Genomic DNA, 25,161 nt, shown 5'->3' with positions numbered 1-25,161 from the left:
AATTTCCAACTTTGTTCGACATTTGAAGCTGCACAAATAACATTAAGTCGTGGCTAATATAGATGACAGCTATATATTTTATTACTTTACTAGTGTATCATGTAGGCTAAGGTTAAATCAATGAGCCTCCACACAGTCAGTCAGTGCGGGAATGTGATCATTGCACCCAAGATTGAGCTACAACTGGCTAAGCAGTTGGTAGCCTAAATCCTGTCTGATGTTACTGCTGTTCTTAAAACCATTGACATACGTTAGCCTACTGTAACCACACAGAGAGAGAGAGTGTGTGTGTGTGTGTGTGTGTGTGTGTGTTAAGGTTGGGTGGTTGTGTACAAGCCTACATCGCCCGATTGCGCTCCATAGCGATCATTATGGGGGGGTGTCTTATGGCTACCTATGGCTTTTCCATGGAAATATAACGTTTATTTGGAAAGTAATAAATATATAGATATTTTTAAAAGCATTCATGATTTGCGTAAATGTAATATACTAACTATTACTCTTGTTAAAAATATGAAATGGTATTACATTTGGTGAAGTGCACATTATGACTTGTTTTGGACTTAAAACTCTAAGTTTAGGACTTGAGACTTGCCTGTCTTGACTTGGGACTTGAGTGCTAAGACTTGAGACTTACTTGTGACTTATAAAACAATGACTTGGTCCCACCTCTGCCATGTACAGTAGAACCCTCTGTGGAAATGGGTTCTTCAGCACATACACACGAACAGCTGGCACACACACACAAACATATTTTAAATACTTTATTTGAATCCACAAATCACATTAGAGTTAAAGGATTCAAACCATTCAAATGACAGATACAGTATGTTGACACTTATGGATACAGAAAGCACCTTCTCCAGACAGATAGGCTGCCCATGACAGAGCAGTACCTCGCTAGCTACTTTGCCTTTGCCCTATGCAGGCCTGCAATCTGAAGGCCACGTACAGTACTGTCAGCCTATGTACATGGCCGGGACTCCCTGAATCCAGCACCACAAGTTAGCACTGATAACCAAGGCTGTTGTTTTATTTAACCCCGTTTTATCCCCAATTTCGTGGTATCCAATTGGTAGTTACAGTCTTGTCTCATTGCTGATACTCCCATACGGACTCGGGAGAGGCGAAGGTCGAGAACCGTGCGTCCTCCGAAATACAACCTACCAAGCCGTACTGCTTCTTGACACAATGCCCACTTAACCCGAAAGCCAGCCGCACCAATGTTTCAGATGAAACACTGTGCATCTGGCAACGGTGTTTGCGTGCACTGTGCCCGGCCCGCCACAGGAGTCACTAGTGCGCGATGGGACAAGGACATCCCTGCAGGCCAAACCCTCCCCTAACCTAAACGAATTTGGGATAATTATGCGCTGCCCCATGGGTCTCCCGGTCGTGTCTGGCTGCGACAGAGCCTGGACTCGAACCCAGAATCTCTAGTTAGCACTGATAACCAAGGCTTCTCGATAAAGTAGAATGTAGGCCTTTAGGAAAGTGCGGTTCATGAAAAAAAAACATATAGCAGAGGCTGGAGAATGAAAAGCATATTTTCCTAGAAATGTATGACATTTTTGAAGTGAATACCTTTATAAAAGTTATTTCTTTGATATCTTACATGTTGAATAGCTAGGGTACATGAAAAAGGCCTTAATTTGCTAATTTACATATTTTACAACCAGCTGACATTTACTGTCCTTTCCCCTAATTAGCTTAGAGACTAAAGGTCAGACATGGTGCTTTACAAAGTGACAAATCAATGCTGGGATTACTGTGCAACTCAGAGGGAATAGAGTTGTGGGGTTTTTATATTTGTTAACCATTCTTGATCCATGTAAGTCCATTGAGAACAAAAACATTGAATTGAAGGCCTTGTCAAGAGGCTTTTAACACAGCACTAAGTTACCAACATTTTACATAGATTACAAACTGGGTTCTAAAGAATAAACTATTGGAGAAAGCATGAATCATAGCAGAATATAAACGTTTTTGCTTTAGGGATAAAGAACATACAAGAATGATGTAGACTGTAACAAAAAGACAAAGTGTCAGATGATCAAAGCTCTACTTGAAGACTTAACATTGAACGTACTGAATATCCACGACTGAGCATTTAATAACAAAAACCCTTGAAGGATTGATTTACCACAATGTCTGTGTTTGTATTGCTTGTTCCATCACTTGCTCTGCAGGAAACGATAGGACGCGCTGTAATGCGAGGACAATAGTGGAGGGGTGGGTAGGCAGAACGGACATTCATTGTGCATTGAGAAATAATTGAGCGCCGTCAAAGCCATTCATTCAAGACCTTGACGAGCGCAGCTCTGTAATTCAGCACCACAGTCTAGTGAACAGCGCACAACGAAGGATGGCGAATGCCAGTGGATGGATTCAAACAGTGGCACAATATTTCCACACTTTATATTCAAACTAAAGTAATATTTCAGAGTAAAACTTAGTTGGATAAAGCTTTTCTCCACTCTCCGCTTGCGTGATGACGGTGTATGCAAAAAGTGCTCTTTGGGATGACTCTCTGCTCCCGGCACCGGGGATCGGGGTCTAGATAGGCGGAGTGGTGTGGAGCTGCGGAAGAGCCCCTCCATTCAGAAGGATGCTGGTGGGAAATGCCTGGAGACAGAGAGGACGAGATTTGTCGAAAGGCTCTAGAACTGCTGTCGGATCTATGTTCTAGGGGCGAAGTGCAAAACGACAATTGTGTGGATTTCATATACTATTTTCGAGATCTTGCCAGACCGAGATACTCAGACTCAGGTATGTTGTGCAGTAATGTGAAATACAACATTTTGATTTAGCTATAACAATGAGATAGATTTTGTACAGGATGGTGAGATTTAAAACTTCTCAATTACTCAATCTCAGAAGTTTTAATCATCCACACTTTTGAAAAGAGCGTTATAATAGCAAATTCGGCGGTTTTAAAACATTTTGCAAGACACTTTTTTTCCAGTGAAAAGTGAGGTTTAGAAACGTGTTGCATAGTAGTCTATATCAATATTATCCAGAACTGGATAGCAGTCTATAATGCATTTCCTTTTAAACAATGTAAACTACTTAGGCCAATGGCATACACTTAGGCTAGTGACTTCTCTGGTTAAATAAAAAAATAAAAAATAATTATAATATCCTACAAGAGGTTGCCTGTGTTCATCAAGGCGTCTACAGCAGCACAAAAGGAACGTTTTATTTGTGTGTGTTTTGACAGAGTGGAGGGGATAGGAGCCCCACCCATTTACCATTGCCCAGATAACATATTGCTTTGAAGTTATTGCTCCCTGGGTCACACAACCATCCAGTGACAGCAGCACTCTAAATTATTCTAAGTGTGTTATATTCTAAATGTTAATTTGACTGTTTATGTATTATTTATTTCAGCTGTATATTGACTTTGACAACTAAATTACCTTTAAGTGACAAATAGTGATGATTGATCAAATGGAAATGTTGTTGGTACCTCAGTCCAACCACCACACACTATCAAGTCACAGACCAGAGTGGTATGTGAGGTCTCTTGTTACACCGTAGGTTAGCTACTGGGCTTGACTGATCGTTTATTAAACATGTTACAAATTCCATTAAACATGCATGATCCTACAGAAGTTCTGCTAACAGATCTTTTCCCGGTTTCTCTGTGACCTATTTACTGCAGGTTGCTCCACATAAGCAACGTTTTATAGATGTAAAACTATTCAAACCGCCCAGGAAAGGGTGGGAACTAGTTTTGACCCTCCCATGTTGCCATCCATATCTGAATAATAGAGGACCACTATGAAACTTGATGCTTTGGTTTTGGTCAGGCCCACTTGTGGAAAGAGTCTAATCTGGTCTGGACAGTTACAAATAGGATTTTTAGTCAGAAAATAAGTGGCCATAAAGCTGCATAAACTGCTGGTATGAAATGCCTACGGGCAATGGACAGATGAGAAAAGTCCATATCACATCCTCTGGTAATTTACATCCAAATCCATCAAGGACAGAGATGAGGTTAAGGAAACTTCTCTTTCTGTGATTCTCACACAATCTTCTCGTGCTTAACAGAGCCTCTCTCTGTGGCAGTGGGATAGCATTGTCAGTAACCAGTAGCTTTCTGTGGATCTAACAATCTGTTACTGCAGCCCTTCTAGGGGAAAAACAATCAATCGGTTCTAAAGGTCCCTCTCTCTCTAGCCTCTCAATCCCCCATATCAAAATGACCTCTCACCTTTTTTTTGTGACTTATTGACATAATGTTGGTGGTGCTGCTGCTGTAGGTTTATTGAACCATGACAGTCAGTGTGCTTCCCTAGAGGAACTAGACAACTGTTTAATGAAAGGCCACAACCTGGACTTCCCCTCTCTATGGATGAGTAGCAGACTAATATAAACAACACAATGGGTCTAATGGGAGAGCCAATATGACACACTGCCTACAGGCCTGTATGGTGTAGGAGTCTTCTATAATGAGACCACAAGGGGGCAGCTAGGACCCTCAGAGGGCCATTTATCGCCAAAGTATCTCAACTTCATGAAAATCTAAACTTTAGTAGATCAAAACCTACTGAGTGTTGTGGATGTGTACGGATCTGTGAGGACGATGAATATTATAAAACATTATATAGAACTAATGTGATCATTCAGTGATGAAATCCCTACACTCCTAAAAAAAAGGTGCTATCTAGAACCAAAAAGAGTTCTTCGGCTGTCCCCATAGGAGTAAACATTGAAGAACCCCTTTTGGCTCCAGGTAGAACTCTTTCCACAGAGGGTTGTACATGGAACCCAAAAGAGTTCTACCTGTATCCAAAAAGGGTTTTTACCTGGAACCAAAAAGCGTTCTCCTATGGGGACAGCCGCAGAACCCTGTTGGAACCCCTTTTTTCAAGAGTGTACTCTCAACAGAATGAGGCACTTCAAAAAGATTCTTAGGAGCATGTTTATGTTCATGCCTGTCTCCTGTTTCTGTAGTGTGAGGCAGCTTGATGTACAAACACAGCCCCTGGACAGGAAGCTTTTCTATCACAGGGCCTTACCCTCAATCTATTTCCTTAATGCTGAGTGCCAAGCAGAGAGGCACTTGGTCCCATTTTTACAGTCTTTTGTATGTCTCGGCTCCGGATCGAACTCCCAACCTTCTAATTTCAGGGCTCACAAGACCACTGAGTTGGTCTCCGTCTTCCACATACGTCCTGCATTAAACTTCACGTCACAGTGGTTCTCAATCTAATCTTTCTTGCTATAGCCCATGTAATGTTAGTGATTATCCAACATTTCTTCATCAAAATCTCAGGATTAAATCAGAGGTTTGTCAGCTTGATTGTTACTTTAGCACCCACTGAATGCAATAAGTGAATGGTTTTGATGCAGCATCCATGTGAAGTGTCAAAGTATCAGTAATAATTGATCAATCAGTAAACATGTATTCCCTAACAGCAGGAGATACACTTTGGACGCCACTGTTTTGGTAAAAGGCTGAGGGGTGGGGCTGGAGTAGCTTCCCTGGAGGTATTGCAATGCAAGACTAGGGCTGGAGAAATGTAGCCACTTTTAAATTCATAGACAGAGCTATGGATGCAAGGACTGAGCCTCCATGATATAACAAAATACAGTTTTAACTATGTTTTGAGGCTGTGCAATGTTTGTTTACATTTACATTGTTTAACCCTTCCTTTATGTTTCAGGTCAAATTGACCCAGAACAGAAATACTATTTTACGTAACTTTTCCACTATGACCCTTCATCTACTTTCCGAAATATGGTTCTCAAACTGGTAAAACAATTAATTAATTAATTAATTAATACAAAATTAGTGACATACATGGATGTTCTGGGTAAATTTGACCCGCAATTTGACCCCTGCAATTTGACCCCCGCAATTTTACCTTGACATTGTTCTACCGTATATAACCTTGGTCTAGAAACAAGCTGCTTTCTGCACAGGAATGGTGCTGATCACATATAAACTGTGATGAGCAACACTTCATCTGAAGTCAATTTGAAGTCAATTTGACCTTGACATCAACCTTTGACCTTTATGCTAGAGACAAATGATCTTCTGTGCAATAAAGATCTATCCATGATGATCACAAGGATGTAAGTATGTTTTCCCTGTGATGTTTAGAGGCCGAGGGGACAGTGGCCTGAAGTTTGGCAAAAAAATAGTAAAAAATGTCATGAATGTCATAAAATAGTTCCCAATACAGTATTTCTCAAGACTGTTGGTGCCTTTACATTTGATTGTTTTTACACACATAATTTATAATCAGGGGTTGGAACCGGTTCAAGGAACAGAACCGAAAACCATAAAACAAAAAATAAAATAGGAACAGAACCGGAACTGAGAACAAAAGTGATCTATACTGTTCCGGAACAGAAAAAGCACGGGAACTGGTAATAATGTTATTTTACATTCCAGGGATTTTTTTCTTAAAAAAACATAACAAAGCACCTATGCAAAGCCCTGACTTTGTCACTCAGAAACGTATTCCAGTGGCTTCATGCCTGACAGCTGAAAATCTTTGCCAGTGTGTGTGTAGGCTACCTGACCCTCCCGATGCCCCTCCCCCAGAAGCTTAGTCTGTGGGGGGTAATTTTGTAATAATAATGTATATTCTTTTTGTTTTTGCTCCATCCCATGCCTACGCCCCTGGTGCTACTTTGCACACACAAGCTTGTTAGTTAGCTAGCTAGCTCTGGTCTAGCTCTCGTCAGCTCTAGGTGGCATTATGTGTAATGTAATGGAACTGAGAGTCATGATAAAGGGCTAGCTCTGGTCAAAATGTTAGTTAAGCCAACTCAAAGACATCCAAAGTTCCTTCATAGAAGCGCTCCTCTGTAGGTACAATTCTGTGGACCTAATCCAGATAATGCATGTCATAACAACAAGATGCCCAGTGCATCATGCACAGTGCTCTCCTCACCCACGAATTTCAGTTGCATCTCTCATCCTACACTACACTTGTCTGTCCACTGCATGTAGATAGCCTGCCCTGCTCCATAGAAACCTGCTCTATCCATTTGTGAAGTAATTTCATGTCGAGCTATGATTTCAGAGGTTTAAAAATTAACAGAAATAACAATATAAACTGTTACTTTTTGGGGGTTCGAATCTGTTCAGAACTGTATTTTTCTGGTCAGAACAGTGGAACTGAACAAAAAAATGATGGTTCTGTTCAGAACAAGACAATTGGTAAATAATTTCGGTTCAAACACCCGTTTATAAAATATTGTATTGAAATATGTGAGAAAATGTGTGATTCCATAAACTGTCAGAAACTAATTTGATAGTTTAGCAGACATACTGTAAATAAATAATCTTTCACACATTCTTTGACAGACTGTGGATCTTGAATTGTAGGAGTGTTTTTTGTCATTTTAACCTTGGCTTCTTTTAAAAGCTGTTTTCACACATTGCTCTCATAGCCTGTCTGAGCTTCTGCCTGTCTGAAATGGAACACAGGATCTATTATGCTTACAGTGTGAAATATCAGAGAGGTTCAATTCATTTATATGGATAGACCCTATCAAGGGCACCACATGTTGTTCCACCATAATGTGTTCTCTAATCCACAGTATGAGCAAACGCAACCATAGCAGGGCTGCCTAATTAGTACATTATATCCCCTACACAGCACATTGAATACACATAGTCCTATACATACTGGATATACAATTATTTAAAAAATGATTTGCACATGTGAAATCAGCATGTCTACACATTTGGGTTGTGTGTGTGTGTGTGTGTGCTAGTGTTGGGTGGTTGCTGGGTGGTTGATTAATACAATATTAATAATTAAAATAATTAAGCCAGTGCTAATTAAACATGTCAGTCAGTGTTCCTTTGAGAAAGTTTTTAACTTTAACCCTGTGTCGTGTTTGTAATGAATTGAGCTGCAGATTTAATTAGAGGCAGTGGTATTTAGAGCACATTATATTGATTGCACCTTGTCAGTTTTAGGATAGGAAGAGCAGATTTGTCCCAGGAGGGCTGGGAGTTTGGTGGGACAACAACTTTCATACATTCAATTAGCAAGGGAAAGAGCAATTCTGCTTCCAAACTCCTCATATAGTGTCCTTGATTTCTTCTCTTTTTAGAACAGCCAAATTTAAACATACCAAAGATCGTCAAAATAGCAGACAACCAGATGAGTGAATCCTCAAAAACTGGTCCCACAATGTCTGGGCATGCCATCTATCTATGGCTTAGTGCAGAAGCCCCAGTTGGTCTCCAGTGCAATATGTGGGCCAGCCCAATGAGCCCATGGATCCCTGGCTGCACACTGTGAATGTGTACTGCAGAGCTGCAAAGCCCAACCAGGATGGAGTGGTGGGAGGAATAACTCAACACCAAACGAGGCTCCATTTCCCTCCACTGCTCTAGATAATCAAAGGGAAGTATGGCCGAGAGACAGTGTACACAATAGATCTGATTGGAAGCTATGACAGTTGCAGGACACTGACAGGGGCTTATTGACTGTGGACCAAAAGCCCTAGGTGTCTGTATAGCTTGATTCACAATGACTGGGGAGGGGAGACACTACATTAACATTTTAGTAGACGCTCTTATCCAGAGCAACTTACAGTAGTGAGTTCAGACATGTTCTCGTACTGGTTCCCATTGAAATCAAACCCACAAACCCTGGCGTTGCAAGTGCCATGCTCTACCAACTGAGCCACACGGGACCACACAGAGACAGGTTGAGCTCATTCATCAGGTAGTGAGATGCTCTTTCTGAGAACTGGAACTTATACTGATAGCCTGGTGTGTTCCATCTCAGACAAAAGCCTGTTCCCTTTCACTGTCTGTGAGAGGCCATTTGAGATGGGAGGACTTACTGATGAGTTAATGTTGACTGAGCAGGACTCTATAACCTGCTAAAACCCATCTAAGTTTTTCATCCCTTGCTAATGGATACAATTGCAGGCCTCGTCTTAAAATCCAGAGGACAATGTCCATCAAATTGTCCTTACGTCTTTCCTTACAGTGATGTTTATGATAAAGTACACATTTTTGTGCAATATCAAGATGAGGAAAACATTGAGAGATATAAAGAAAAGTCAATAACATAAATAATATGTTGATATCAATACAAAAAATATCTTTGTACTATCCCCTGACTTGCCCTAATTTCATCTCTCACAATGGTTCTGTCTGTCCAGATGTTTCGGTGAGCCTGCTGTCACTGTTGGTGACCACCTGTGGCCTGGCTCTTTTCGGGGTCTCATTCTTCTTTTCATGGAAGCTGTGCTGGGTGCCATGGTGCGACCGTGGCCTTCCCGAGGGCTTGAAGGATGGCCAGGGGGACCAGCAGCCAGTCCTGATGGAGATGGATGGGGTGGAGAATGAATACAGTGAGGACTGTGTCAAGGAGCCCTCAGGCCTTTTAGCACCAGAGTCAGCCATGAAGATCAGCCACACGTCCCCAGACATCCCCCTGGAGGTCCAGTCCAAGCCCAAGGAGAACCACATCCGCCACATTGCCCGCGTGCAGCGCCAGATCACTGAACCCACCTCCTCTGTTCGGTCAGCCCCACAAAACAGAAACAATAACAAGGCAATTCAAATAACCCTGTTGCATTAGGTCTATAGATAGCTAATGATAACTGGTTTCTCTACCCTCTGTAGGCACAACTCATTCCGCCGCCAGATGAACCTGTCCAACCCAGACTTCAACATGGGCCAGTTCCAGAGACAGGAGTCCCTGGCCACTCTGGGCCGGATCAAACCTGAGCTCTATAAGCAGCACTCCGTGGACACGGACGACGGCAGGAGGGCTGACAGCTGCGGCCGGATACACTTCATCCTCAAGTTCGACTGTGACCTGGAGCAGCTCATCATCAAGATCCACAAGGCCCAGGATTTACCGGCCAAGGACTTCACAGGAACCTCTGACCCTTATATCAAAATCTACCTACTCCCCGACCGCAAGACCAAGCACCAGACCAAGGTTCACCGCAAGACCCTCAACCCCGTGTTCGATGAGGTCTTCCTGTTCCCTGTGGCCTACACTGAGCTGCCCACACGCAAACTGCACTTCAGTGTCTACGACTTTGACCGCTTCTCCCGCCACGACATCATTGGCCAGGTGGTGGTGGATAACTTCCTGGACCTAGCAGACTTCCCCAGAGAGACTAAACTCTGTAGGGACATCCAGTACGTCACCTCGGTAAGCTAACCTCTTTACGTCTCTCAATACACTTCATATTGTCTTAGGTACTTAGACAAGCAACAATAAATGCACAATTGTGACTTAATGAATTAGTGAATAAGGAGACATTATCTAAGAGAGTTTATTGGGGAGTCACTGTTCCCCAAGAACCACCCCCATGGTGTTAAAAGAAGGCTAACATAAAAATATACTTAGATGGGTGAATAATACATGATCACACCAGGAAACACATGGGGTAGTGACCTACATTTCAGTTGGCAGTAAAGAGGCTGCTTTTACATGAGAGGATACAGAGCTGGAGATTGTCTAGATTATTCACATGGACTACATGGATTACTATAGGGAGTTGTAGCATACTGAAGGTTTCGCCTGTTCCATTGAATCTCACTGGACATGCTAGAAAGGCTCTGGAGGCTTCTACAGTCTCATTGGAGTCTCACTGAAGAAATAAGGACTATGGTGTCATTGAAGGATTGTAAATAGTCTGCAGTCTCAAGGAAGGACTGTAGTCTCAGTGAAATATATACAGCACCAGTCAAAAGTTTGGACACACCTACTCATTCAAGGGGTTTTCTTTATTTTTACTATTTTCTACATTGTAGAATAATGGTGAAGACATCAAAACTATGAAATAACACATAAGGAATCATGTAGTAAGCAAAAAAAGTGTTCAACAAATCAAAATATATTTTATATTTGAGATTCTTCAAAGTAGCCACCCTTTGCCTTGATGATAACTTTGCACACTCTTGGCATTCTCTCAACCAGTTCCATGAGGTAGTCACCTGGAATGCATTTCAATTAACAGGTGTGCCTTGTTGTGCCTTGAAAATAAGAATTTGTTCTTAACTGACTTGCCTGGTTAAATAAAGATAAAAAATTTAAAAAATTCATAGTTTTAATGTCTTCACTATTATTCTACAATGTAGAAGACAGTAAAAAATAAAGAAAAACCTGTGCATGAGTGGGTGTGTCCAAACTTTTGACTGATACTGTATAGATATGTATATCACTGAGACTACTTACAATCCTTCAATGATACCATAGTCCTTCTTTCTTCAGTGAGACTCTAATGAGACTGTAGACTTCTATTGAAACAGACAATTGAGACTCTAGAGCCTTTCTGACATGTCAGTGACTCCAGTACTGTACTGTATATCTATCTACTGTCTGCCTGTAGGGCCATGCTCTTTTTTTACATGTGTTAATATTCACTTCCGATAGAAGTCAGGATCCCATGATTTACCACCAGTGTAGGGATTTCATTTAATCAATAGTATGATTAGGCAATTCCTTAAGGACAATTAAGTCTAGGTACTTTCTGCCATTGGCTCTACACAGGGCAAGATGCATTTTAATATAGATCTATAATTAGTACCCATGTAGATGAACAACCTGTACAAGTACAGTTGAAGTCGGAAGTTTACATACAGTTAGGTTGGAGTATGAAAGCTCGTTTTTCAACCCCTCCACAAATTTCTTGTTAACTAACTGTAGTTTTGGAAAGTTGGTTAAGACATCTACTTTGTGCATGACACAAGTCATTTTTACAACAAGTATTTACAGACAGATTATTTAACTTATAATTCACTGTGTCACAATTCCAGTGTCATAGCTTTATAAGCTTCGGATAGGCTAATTGACATCATTGGAGTCAATTGGAGGTGTACCTGTGGATGTATTTCAAAGCCTACCTTCAAACTCAGTGCCTCTTTGCTTGACATCATGGGAAAATCTAAAGAAATCAGCCAAGACCTCAGAAAAACAATTGTAGACCTCCACAAGTCTGGTTCATCTTTGGGAGTAATTTCCAAACGCCTGAAGGTACCACGTTCACCTGTACAAACAATAGTACGCAAGTATAAACCCCATGGAACCACGCAGCCATCATACCGCTCAGGAAGGAGACACGTTCTGTCTCCTAGAGATGAACGTACTTTGGTGCGAAAAGTGCAAATCAATCCCAGAACAACAGCAAAGGACCTTGTGAAGATGCTGGAGGAAACAGTTACAAAAGTATCTATATCCACAGTAAAACAAGTCCTATATCGATATAACCTGAAAGGCCGCTCAGCAAGGAAGAAGCCACTGCTCCAAAACCAGCATAAAAAAGCCAAACTACGGTTTGCAACTGCACATGGCGACAAAGATTGTACTTTTTGGAGAAATGTCCTCTGGTCTGAAAAAAATAGAACTGTTTGGCCATAATGACCATCAATATGTTTGGAGGGAAATGGGGGAGGCTTACAAGCCGAAGAAGACCATCCCAACTGTGAAGAACAGGGATGGCAGCATCGTGTTGTGGGGGTGCTTTGCTGCAGGAGGGACTGGTGCACTTCAAAAAATAGATGGCATCATGAGGGAGAAAAATTATGTGGATATATTGAAGCAACATCTCAAGACATCAGTTAGGAAGTTAAAGCTTGGTCGCAAAATGGGTCTTCCAAATGGACAATGACCCCAAGCATGCTTCCAAAGTTGTGGCAAAATGGCTTAAGGACAACAAAGTCAAGGTATTGGAGTGGCCATCACAAAGCTCTGACCTCAGTCCTATAGAACATTTGTGGGCAGAACTGAAAAAGCGTGTGTGAGCAAGGAGGCCTACAAACCTGACTCAGTTACACCAGCTCTGTCAGGAGGAACGGGCCACCCAACTTATTGTGCGAATCTTGTGGAACGTTTGACCCAAGTTAAACAATTTAAAGGCAATGCTACCAAATACTAACTGGGTGTATGTAAACTTCTGACCCATCTGATGAAAGAAATAATAATAATAATAATAAATCATTCTCTCTACTATTATTATGGCATTTCACATTCTTAAAATAAAGTGGTGATCCTAACTGACCTAAGATAGGGATTTTTTACTGGGATTAAATGTCAGGAATTGTAAAAAAACTGAGTTTAAATGTATTTGGCTAAAGTGTGAGTAAACATCCGACTTCAACTCTTCATATTTCTGTGCATTTGGATTAGAAGTGCTAAAAGGTATGACGTGGAGAGGGTTAGTGGAAGATTGAAGGCAAATTAAAGACAGATCTAAGAGCCATCAATCCATTCACCGCCAGTCACTTTAAATAAGGTCGGACTTAGAGTAGATATTTTCACAGTTTTCCTCAGGTCAGACTTTCACATGTTGATTCTCAGAGAATGTCAAGCTTGGCGACTTCCTAGATAAAATAAAAAATAAAAAAACATCTACACCCTGTGTCATGCGGGTGAGCTCACTTGGGAGCCATAGGTTTGCCTTAAAGTGTAAGCAAGTACCCACACACAAACGGCCACACACACACAGACATAATGTAGACAAACATAATGTACACAAATACACACACGCACACACACAGCCACTCAGCCAACTGGGCCAGCCCCCCTGGGAACAGAGCATGGGACATCAGAAGTCCAAGCACTAGTCCATGCATAAGTCATACCTCAGGGTGAAGTTGGGTTTCAAACATCCCATATGTAACATAAAAGCTGTAACCTGGCATCACATTTGGCCTTAAAGTGCTACATCTCCATAAACAAAAACTGTAGGATCGCATGAAGAGTAAGGAGGTCAAGAATAGTGTTTGAAAATGTTACACACCACCTACTTCTTTGATAACATAAATTACAAGTAATGCTAAATGTTTGAAATGTTTTTTTTGACCATATCCCACACCTTCCAGGGCCAGAGAGAGATACAAATACCCATACAAGTGCACCTGCTCCAAACCTTTTACTTGGTCTCTATAAGCCTCTAGGTCAGACAGCCACCTTTATGAGTGTTGAATTGAACTGTTAGACAATAGAACAGGATCAATGGCGGTTTATCCTGTCAGGAAGATGAAGGATCTGGATCTGTACGGATGGAGGGACCTGTTGCTGTTTACCACTTTGGTAACACTATTAATTACACACAGCTTAACTAATCTATTCTATAACTCAGTAGAAGACCAATAGCCTCTTCAGGTTCACATTAATTGTTGGGCTGTTATAACAAAGATTACAAAGAGCGCAGTAATCTGTGTCCTAGCCACAACATTCAATAGTACTGATCTGAGCCAACTTGGGACATATTGTAATTAGATAAGATTTTTGATTAATAGAATGACTGTGTGGCATGATCCATTGCAGATGGTTTACTTTTAGTAGTGGTTTCTTTGCAGAAATTCGACCATTAAGGCCTGATTCACGCAGTCTCCTCTGAACATGCTGAGATGTGTCTGTTACTTGAACTCTGTGTGGCCGTGTGTGTGCCGGCTAAGGAGTATTGGTGTCTCTGAGGGGTCTTTGGCCTGGTTTGCTAACTACCTCTCTCAAGAGTGCTGTGTAATAAGTCAGAACATCTGCTGTCTCTGCCACTGCCTGTTACCAAGGGTGTACCCCAAGGCTCAATCCTAGGCCCCACACTCTTCTTAATAGGACTAGGCTCCCTTTTTCTCCACTTACTGTCTGAATGACGTGCCCAAAGTAAACTGTCTGTAGCTCAGGCCCTGAAGCCAGGGTATGCACATAATTGGTACCATTGGAAAGAAAACACTTAAGTGTGTAGAAATGTTAAAATAATGTAGGAGAAAATAATACAATAGATATGGTAGGAGAAAATCCAAAGAAAAACCAACCAGAATGTTTTATTTTGAGAGACCATTCAATAGAAAGGTAATATTGAAAATTAGCTCCCTGGATGCAATTCCTATGGCTTCCACATGGTGTCAGCAGTCTATGTTCAAGACTTGTAACTTAAAAAACAAATAAGAAATATCAGTTTTAGCAGAAGGATACAGTCTTGGAAATTTGTGTTTGCGCGCGCTATTAAGACATTACACACCTGGTAAAATCGGTTTCCTATTGAACATACTTCTTTCCGTAAGAAATATTATAGTTTGATTACATTTTAGGGTATCTGAGGAGTAACTAGAAACATATTTTGACTTGTTGAAACAAAGTTTAGGGGTATATTTTCGGATTCCTTTCTCTGCATGTTTAACGAGTGGAATACTCAAATCGATGGCGCTAACCAAACAGACTTTTTGGGATATAAAGAATAATTTTATCAAACAAATCAACACTAGATGTTATAGCTGGGACCCTTTGGATGACAAATCAGAGGAAGATTTTCAAAAAGTAAGTCATATTTAATAGTTATTTGTGAATGTATGAAACCTGTGCCGGTGGAAAAATATTTTAATGTGGGTTGCCGTCCTCAAACAATCGCATGGCATGTTTTCGCTGTAATAGCTACTGTAAATCGGACAGTGCAGTTAGATTAACAAGAATTTAAGCTTTCAGCCGATATAAGACACTTATATGTACATAAATGTTAAAAATCCATGTTATTTATGATTATTAATTTGAATTGCGCGCACTCCAGTTTAACTGGAAGTTGTCCCACTAGCAGGACCCCGAGCCCTAAGAAGTTTTTACATCAACAACATAGCTCAGGCAGTAGGAAGCTCTCTCATTCATTTATATGCAGATTATACAGTCTTATACTCAACTGGCCCCTCCCTGGATTTTGTGTTTAATGCACTACAAAAAGCTTTCTTAAGTGTCCAACCAGCTTTCTCTGCCCTTAATCTTGTTCTGAACACCTTCAAAACAAAGGTCATATGGTTTGGCAAGAAGACTACCTCGGAGGGTTTAGAGCTTGGGGTAATCACCTCTTACAAGTACTTGGGAGTATGGCTAGACGGTACACTGTCCTTCTCTCAGAACATATCAAAGCTGCAGGCTAAAGTTAAATCTAGACTTGGTTTCCTCTATCGTAATCACTCCTCGTTCACCCCAGCTGATGAACTAACCCTGATTCAGATGACGATCCTTCCCATGCTAGATTATGGAGACATAATTTATAGATCGGCAGGTAAGGGTGCTCGAGTGGCTACATGTTCTTTACCATTCAGCCATCAGATTTGCCACCAATGCTCCTTATAGGACTCATCAGTGCACTCTATTCTCCTCTGTAAACTGGTCGTCTCTGTATATCTGTCGCAAGCCCCACTGGTTGTTGCTTATTTTAAAAATCCTCTTAGGACTCACTCCCCCCTATCTGAGATATCTACTGCAGCCCTCATCCCCCACATACAACACCCGTTCTGCCAGTCACATTCTGTTAAAGGTCCCCAAAGCACACACATCCCTAGGTCGCTCGTCTTTTCAGTTCGCTGCAGGTAGTGACTGGAACGAGCTAGAAAAAAAACAGTGTTCATTGTTTGCAGTAACTTCACAAACGGACTTGGCAGTTTCACTATTATTGATTCCAGCTTTAAGGCATTATCTAGGCCTATGAGAGTGATACAGCTCTGCATTTTTGTTTTTCAACAATTTTAAGGTAATCTATAAATATATTCAGGCCCTATGTTCCTCCAGGAATGAAGAGAATTAAGTAAGTAATATAAATATATTGAGGAGTAAAGTACGTAAAGGGCAATCCATTTATCAGGTTGAGAGAATGACAGAGGGAAGAGGAAAAGGTCAATCAGGATGATTTACTAGGCCAACTGCTGAGAGAAGACCTGTCACCACTGAAAAGCAACACATCCAAATGTTGTTCTGTCACGTTCTGACCTTAGTTATTTTGTTATGTCTTTGTTTTAGTATGGTCAGGGCGTGAGTTGGATGGGTTGTTTATTTTCTTTTTTCTATGATTTGTGATTTCTGTGTTTGGCCTGGTATGGTTCTCAATTAGAGGCAGCTGTCAATCGTTGTCCCTGATCGAGAACCATACTTAGGTAGCCTGGTTTCACTTTTAAGTTGTGGGTGGTTATTTCCTGTTTAGTGTTTTTGTCTTCCACCTTAGGGGACTGTTTGTTTGTTATTTATTGTTTTGTTCAGTGTTCTAGTACGTCATTAAAAGCTATGAACACTTACCACGCTGCGCATTGGTCCTCCTCTCTTTCTCCCAACGACGAACGTTACATGTTCACATTCCCACAAGGTTCATTGAGTATTAAAGGCCCAGTGCAGTCAAAATTCAGTTTTCTGTGTTTTATATAATATTGTACAACAGCTGATGAAACTAACACTATAAATGTGGTCACACTTTATTTGGATAGTCTATGTAGATGCTCCACAGATGGTCATACTATCTTTATTTTTTATTTCACCTTTATTTAATTCTTAGGGATAGGCGTCCTGTTGTGCAGCGCCTTGTGTCACCATCGCAGATTTTAGAGAAACAACAAGTGTCGGTACATAAGTGTCTTATATCGGCTGAAAGCTTAAATTCTTGTTAATATAACTGCACTGTCCAATTTACAGTAGCTATTACTGTGAAAAAATGCCATGCTATTGTTTGAGGAGAGCTCCTAACAACAAAACACTTTTTCACCACGATAGGTTTGATAAATTCACCTCTGAAGGTGAAATGTGTACTTATATTTGGAAATCTTGCTCTGATTTATAATCCAAAGGGTCCCAGAGATAACATGAAGTGTCGTTTTGTTAAATAAAATCATTTTTCATATCCTAAAAAGGTCCATATAGCATGCACGATCGATTTTGTATTTCCACTCATTCAATTTGCAAAGAAAGGAATCTGGGAAAATCTAACCCTAAACATTGTTTCAATCAGTCAAATCACGTTCGTATGTATTCCTCTGAGATCCTAGAATGTAACCAGACTTTACTATATCATTAGGGGTGTAGTATATCCTATAGGACACAAGATTTGTTCAGAGAGCGACTCCTTCATGGCACGCAGATGATGCGGGCGGTCTTCACTTGATCGACTGTAACGTTGTCAAATAAGCACCAAATCGGGGTCAAACAAAGCTAGCTAGATAGCCAATGGGCTGGGCTTTACGGGAATATCTGGAAACCCAGTATCTGTCGCAAAATGTAGCTGCTAACCTTGTGCGACATCAAGCCTTTTCATTTTGAACAAAAATTATAAGAATATGGAGAGTTATGAAAACTGGTTGTTTTGCAAATGTTGAACTTATAATATGGCTACTAATACTGGAGAAGCTAAATCAAAGTCCAAGTATACAGATTTGACGATATCCTAGCAGAAAAATGTAATATGAATGTGAATGCCTCCTTCACGATTTGCCCAATTATACCTGGGTGACTTCACACTAAATGTCATGTAGTTTGCTCATACTTCAAGTTATCCATTTGAAACTTTGCACATACACTGCTGCCATCTTGTGGATAGATGTAGGACCTGTTCTGTTGCATTTCAAATATGGTGGTAGAAAAAAAGTTGTTTTTTTCTTTGTATTTTCTTCTACCAGATCTATTGTGTTATATTCTCCTACATTCAATTCTCATTTCCACAAACTTCAACGTGTTTCCTTTCAAATGGTACCAAGAATATGCATATCCTAACGTACAGTCAACACAATAGAAAAATGTGTATACAGTGTGTGCAACTGAAGTAAGGAAGTAAGGCAATAAATAGGCCAATAGTGGCGAAGCAATTCCAATTTTGCAATTAACACTACAGCTGCAGCGATCGGTAAGCTGCTCTAACAGCTGATGCCTAAAGTTAGAGAGGGAGATAAGTCTCCAGCGTCAGTGATTTTTGCAATTCGTTCCAGTCATTGGCAGCAGAGAACTGGAAGGAAAGGCGGCCAAAGGAGATGTTGGCCTTGGGGATGACCAGTGAAATATACCTGCTGGAGCGCGTGCTACGGGTGGGTGTTGCTATGGTGACCATTGAGTTGAGATAAGGTGGAGCTTTACCTAGCAAAGACTTATAGATGACCTGGAGCCAGTGGGTTTGGCAACGAATATGTAGCGTTGATAAGAAACTGCTTGTTAAGGTTAAGGTTAGGATTAGGTTTAGAATAAGGGTAAGTGTAGGGTTAGGATAATGGTTAAGTTTAGGGTTAGGATAAGGGTTAGTAGATAGTTAGTTGAAATGTTACTGATGTAGAGCATCTACAGATGGACTTCCCTAATAAAGAGTTACCAAAAATTGGATCAGTGTTATTTCCTGATAGTTGCTGGTTGAAAATACAATCTACACAGGACCTTCTAATCAGCAGGTTTGCATGGGCGGAAGTTTGGTCTTTCCATAGTGGCGTCACCATGTGGTAAATTGGTTAATAAACCAATAACAAAGATAGTTTTCAGTTTACTCCAGTTTTCCCCTCCCGATTATAAGTCATTTTTGCTCAATATAATTTTTGCCCACAATTACAGTAAAGTACTTCATTGTTACCCAGAAATGATTTGATATTGATATAAAACACCGGCATTGGGCCTCTAAGAATCTTTTATTCACAAGATGACAACAGAATCATCCCAAACTCTGTTATTGTTAACTAGTCAAACATGAGTACTACCTTAGGTGGTTCTAATGTGTTAGCTTACTCTGATTCTGTCAGTGTACATTTAGCAGATAGCAGCCCAGGGTAGCACAGCTAAAGTGGGGAATCATGTCGTTCCACAGTGGGTCACAACTGCTGACTTACTGTCTGATGTTGTAATAAGATGACATGGTCTTACACACGCCGGCTATCGCAAAGCCATTTCCCCTCTCCATCTCCCTTTGTCTCCCTCGGTTTCTCTCTACTAACATGGTAGCAACACACCCTGTCTATTAAGAGGCCCTTTAAAAAGAGAGAGAGCGAGATCCCAGGGTGATGGATAATTACAGAAGATAGACTGCCAGCATTCTCACTCAGCCATATTGGGGGCCTTTAGAGCTCCAGTGTAATTTCATGGAAAGAGCACAAGTTACCATAATTCCACCACTGACTTGATTGAAGTGCTTCAACGAATAGAGAGGACTGTTATGCTATAGTCTGCAGATGGAAGTGGTTCATTTGATTATTTAGTCTGAGAGGGATGGGTTATATAGTTCCACCCCTAATCTCTCCTCTGCGTGTGTGTGTGTGCGCGCGCAGAGGCCGAGCATGTCTGTGTGTGATTTGTACCACTTTACGGAAACCTCATGCTGTGCGTTCTGAGTGACCATGTCGGTATTGCAAAGTGTGGACTGATGATTATGTAGGTTAGAGGTCACTGTGGTTCCTTGCCCTATGTTGACAGCCTTGATAAATCAACTCCTTTGTTTGATTCAATTGATAGTGATATTGGACACGGGCCAGAGAGCAGTATTAGCGCGCCCTAATGTTGTTTTGGATACAGTAGATTGCATTAGATCTGCCATTACAACCATCCAGAAAGAACACTTATTGATGCTTGGATGGATGTGCCAATTTTACATTTTCCACCATGGCACCTGACCTTTTTCAAACTCCCTATCAATGTCATGGTCTAAAAAATTAAGTCAACAACAACCTCCAAAATCATTCACATTCCTTGCAGGACAGGACATGAATTACAATGCACAAAGAACAAGACAATAAACAGCATACATTATTAGTGTCCTTAGCAACCATGTCCATTGATCTTTGGTGGATGTGATGCAAGGTGTTTTAGAGGCTTTGAAATGGAACATCAAAGTAATTAACTACCAGAGTTGAGACCCATTTATAGCAACATGCATTTTTCATATACAGCACATTAGAATAATGTAGCACATCAGACAGCATGTTATTCTTAAACTTTTAGCTTAACTTTTGAAGTCACATTTTGGGACACTATTCCTACAGACATTCATTTTCCAATTTAGGTCCGTCATCATTGAGTGAGCAATGAGCATAAATGGAGCTGTGTTTGCCTTTCAGTATATTCAAACTTCTGTTACTTCATCAGTGAACATATTCCCTTAGTAAAACCCATTCCATAGAGAACACAGTGTGCTATATGAGGAACTAAACCAAGTTGCCAATATTGACGATGGGCTTGTCAGAGCCATGACAGCCATGCAGAGAAGCCGGATATCCCTGGCAACAGAGCTCCAGCAGAGTGTGAGCTAGCTAGCTTCTTAGGGAGGCTGTGTGTGTGTGATACTGGGACTGACCACTGACCAGGCAGGAGGTGACCAGGTCAGTCCTGATAATGAGCGCTTCTCTGTGGAGAGCTGGACTGACCTTTCCTGCTGATGCAGAATAATGGGGCTTCCCTCCCACTGAGCCCAGGGGCCTGCTGACAGGAACCTTCACACAGGGGGAATGATCTGTTATAACACGCCTGTAGAGCTAAGGGTTAAGGAGCACACTCGCACCAGTGGGGGCTGCTGAGGGGAGGATGGCTCATAATAATGGCTGGAATAGAATGGCATCAACCACATGGAAACCACATGTTTGATGTATTTGATACCTTTCCACCTATTCAGCTCCAGCCATTACCACGAGCCCGTCCTCCCCAACTAAGGTACCACCAACCTCGTGACATGCACACAAACACGCACTCACACAAAGCTTAATTCAGATGTCAGGCTAGTGCTAGCCAAGCCTGAAGATGCTGCTTATTTAGAGTGGGCTCCCAGCTTCTAAAACCTACAGGATTAACAGGGTTGTCAGGGTTACCTACCATTGTGAGGTGCATGCCTCAACTGGAGGTGAGACTCGTGGCCTCCATATTCCCTGCCGGTAACTAACCTTGTGAGCGATGCTGGTGTCTGACGAACGCATCACTCTCTCACAGAAAATCTATTTTCAAAGGTGATAATTGGAGTGCTGCTCTTCCTGTTAACTCAAACACGGTTCACTGTGAACCAGCAGAATCTCTAACAGGGATGCCAGAGCTATAATGTATGGTGACATCGTGAGACATTCAGTTACTAAACATTTTTCACTGATGTTTTCATTGCTTTGTAGGACAATGTGGACTTGGGCGATCTCATGTTCTCCCTGTGTTACCTACCAACGGCTGGAAGGCTGACCATCACAATGATCAAGGCTAGGAACCTCAAAGCCATGGACATCACTGGAGCCTCAGGTAGGGTCAACCATGTGGGGACTGGGGCTCTAGTCTAATATGACAGGGTAATATATCAAATGGAATTGTAATTTCTGTCTCCCGGTCTTTTAATAACATTGGCCAATGAGCAGAAGGCATGACAAAACATATCAACGTAGCGTGACTGTTGAGGAGGCCATGTCTGCATCCGAAATGGCATCCTATTCCCTGTATAGTACAGTACTTTTGACCAGAGGCCTAATGCGGACATACCCCATCTGTTACTCCTTGGGTTTACCCTTTCCCTCCCTGTGTCCCAACTCTCTCTAGATCCCTATGTGAAGGTGTCTTTGATGTGTGAGGGACGGAGATTGAAGAAGAGGAAAACGTCCACCAAGCGAAACACTCTGAATCCAGTCTACAACGAAGCCATAGTATTTGATGTCCCTCCTGAGAACATTGATCAGATCAGTCTCCTAATAGCGGTGATGGACTACGATCGGTAAATACATGAAAACATTTTGCAAAGCTTCTATGAACTGAACCCCCCTATCGTTATGGCAGCAGTTTCTGTTTTATTTTCTGCAAATAGCCGACAAGTTTGTGGTGACTACGATACACTGAACAGAAACTGAGAAAACAGTATATTAGACATATCCAAACACATAGCTGAGCCTCCCTAAATGTAACACAGTTAGTTGTTCATGGGTTTGGAAAGCAGCTGGCATTCTGTTAACCCAGCTCAATAGAGAGAGAGAGTGAAAACAACTTTAATAAAAAAACGAAAAGGTTGACAAACAAGCCTGGAGAACACAAGAGTACAGACTCCTTGCCTCCCGATGCTGTTCAGAGTAAATATTTGAGGAGTTGATATAATCTGCCAAACATCACTATAATTATTACACCAAAGAACACGCTGTTGGACAGGACACCAAACCTACAGGGCTTTTTATTCTGTAAGACATACTTACGATATTATTTTTATTATCATTAAGTGAAAATGTGTAGACAAGCACAAATCCACATGATTTTAAACAAAAACATGAATGGGAGTGCATGTATGGAAACAGAAGGTTTTGATGAGACTGTATGTTTGATGTGACCCCCATCCCACAGTGTAGGTCACAACGAGATCATTGGAGTGTGTAGGGTGGGCAACGAGGCAGAGAGCCTGGGTCGAGGCCACTGGAACGAGATGCTGTCGTACCCCCGCAAGCCCATCGCCCACTGGCACCCCCTAGTAGAGGTACAGTTTGTGTGTGTGTGTGTGTCAATCCATTAATACTGTATGTCCGCCCGTCCGTCTTTCTATGGGAGTCAATGTGTATACTGATGGAAGAAAGACTCTTTTATCCTTGACATTATGACCACACATCTCAAAGGGAAGTAGACAACAAGCCATAAAGCTCTCCTTCTCCAGCGTGTATAGGGACAATAAAAGACAAGCGGGATTACACAACACAAATGTCTACTTGACTTGATGTGCCATAAACACAACAATCCATCCATGTAGCGGGAGAGGAAGAGGCTTCATTCACTAAGCTATTTAGAAACACTACTCCTCCACCCTCATTAATTGACCAGAAACAGTTCCTGGACTACGTAAATATTTACAGTCATGCAGCCTACACAGTGAAATAACTGAAGTGCCTGTCATTGACTAACATTGTAACTGCACAATCAGGCCTGGGGTGTATTCACTAGAACCAAACGGAAGCTTACTTAACCCATCAACCACACACACGCACACACACACACACACACTTGACTTTTCATTATTTCCCCCGGCGGCTGTTCATGCCTTGGTGTTTTGAAATCTTTGTGCAAGACTCGCTGACCCTCAAGACCACAGACAGTTGTCATCAATAATTCACATCCCAAGCCACACCCTCTTTATTAATATTCTCTCTAAAACAGCCATTTAAACTCTGCTCAAACCTGACCTCTCTCTCTCTCTATCCATCCATCCATCATTTTTAAGCTATTAAATGCCAGCTGGAAAATGCATGCTAGTTGTTAAAGGAACTGCAATTTGAATTGGAGGTCTTGTAAAAGTAGAAACATTGAATTAGTGTTGTTATGAAACGGAGCATTAATGTTGTTATGAAACATTGAATTAGTGTTGTTATGAAACAGAGCATGGCATTGCAGAGGCACAGTGCGTGACAATTGATTTGTGGACAGAGGCGCAACAGAACGCAAAGGGGGGCCGGGCCGTACACACAGAGGACAATGTTTGTGTAAAACGAATAAAATCTTCAGAGTGCATTATGTGACTTCAGCCTCCTAGTTTCCATTTGCCGAAATTAGATTTCACTTCTGAATCTTTCCTCTTCGTGCAATTCAGCTGCCCATTGTATTCCTAGACCTCATATACTGTAGCCTGGTTGTTATGTTCATCTCTCTGACTGTGTTTCTGTCTCCTATCTTTGTGTTCTCTAGTGGGTGGGCCAGGGGACTGCAGGTGGAAGTCAGGGCGGTTCCACCAACTCTCTGAAGACTCCTCCTTCACCATGATATTATTATTATTATTATGTGGAGACCACAGGGTGGTGAAGAAGAGGATCAACAGAGTCTCAGCATCAAAAGAGTAGGAGAGAGCATTAAGCTGATGGTAGATGTTACACTCAGTTTCCCCTACACAGATTTAGCTTAGTCCTGTACTAAGAAACATGCTACATAGAGAATCTCCATTTAACAGTGCTTTTGATCCAGGACCAGGCTTAAACCATGTCCGAGAAACCAGCCCTATGTGCTCCCACCGCAGAATCTGTGCCTCCATGACATTCTTGCATGGGGGACCATATTTAGTAAACTGCATGTCCAGTGGCCATTCATTAGTACTATTTGTTTAAAACGCAACAAAGTGTTCCAGTTTCAGTTGGGAGGTAACTGTATAGTCTTGTTTATGTCTTGTTTATCACACATTGTTACAATGAATTGGTATTTGTTCTTTGGGTACAGTGCATGGGTTCTTTCTTTTTCCCTGTAATATTGTCATTTCTAATGCTCTTTGGTTGATTACATGTGAAATACTAGCATACTGTAAACACAAAATGTACCATGAAACTAAGACTTAGTATGTAAAATGTCCATTCAGATGTTACTAAATAAATATTTCTATAGTAGTTCCAGTGATCATACTGAATAATGCACATACTTGTAGAAAGCTTTGACACAACATGCTCTACAGATAGTTTGTGGATAGTATGACCTTCTGTTGATAAGCAGCATGCTAAGGCTACTGTGAGGGTTA

At 41.3% G+C, this 25,161-nt stretch overlaps 1 protein-coding gene across 1 annotated transcript; it reads left to right on the top strand.

The window, feature by feature from the left end:
* Positions 1–2,257: 2,257 nt before the first annotated feature.
* Positions 2,258–25,033, top strand: syt9b (synaptotagmin IXb). The gene is made up of 7 exons (XM_024379985.2): positions 2,258–2,769; positions 9,151–9,514; positions 9,617–10,157; positions 21,824–21,944; positions 22,236–22,407; positions 23,022–23,151; positions 24,348–25,033. The coding sequence occupies exons 1-7, from the start codon at positions 2,622–2,624 to the stop codon at positions 24,420–24,422; spliced, it is 1,551 nt and encodes a 516-aa protein (XP_024235753.1). The 5' UTR covers positions 2,258–2,621; the 3' UTR covers positions 24,423–25,033.
* Positions 25,034–25,161: the final 128 nt, after the last annotated feature.

The sequence above is a fragment of the Oncorhynchus tshawytscha genome, linkage group LG19, assembly GCF_018296145.1.
Source record: "Oncorhynchus tshawytscha isolate Ot180627B linkage group LG19, Otsh_v2.0, whole genome shotgun sequence".
NCBI lineage: Eukaryota > Metazoa > Chordata > Actinopteri > Salmoniformes > Salmonidae > Oncorhynchus > Oncorhynchus tshawytscha.
The sequence above is the reverse complement of the archived record's forward strand: the minus strand, read 5'-3'. Positions and strand labels throughout refer to the sequence as shown.

Bases quoted from the DNA above. Each gene is read 5' to 3' on its own strand.
- syt9b (XM_024379985.2), top strand. From the start codon at position 2,622: ATGCCTGGAGACAGAGAGGACGAGATTTGTCGAAAGGCTCTAGAACTG. The intron at 2,770-9,150 runs GTATGTTGTGCA...CTGTCTGTCCAG, and splicing joins ACCGAGATACTCAGACTCAG to ATGTTTCGGTGAGCCTGCTG. The intron at 23,152-24,347 runs GTACAGTTTGTG...TGTGTTCTCTAG, and splicing joins ACTGGCACCCCCTAGTAGAG to TGGGTGGGCCAGGGGACTGC.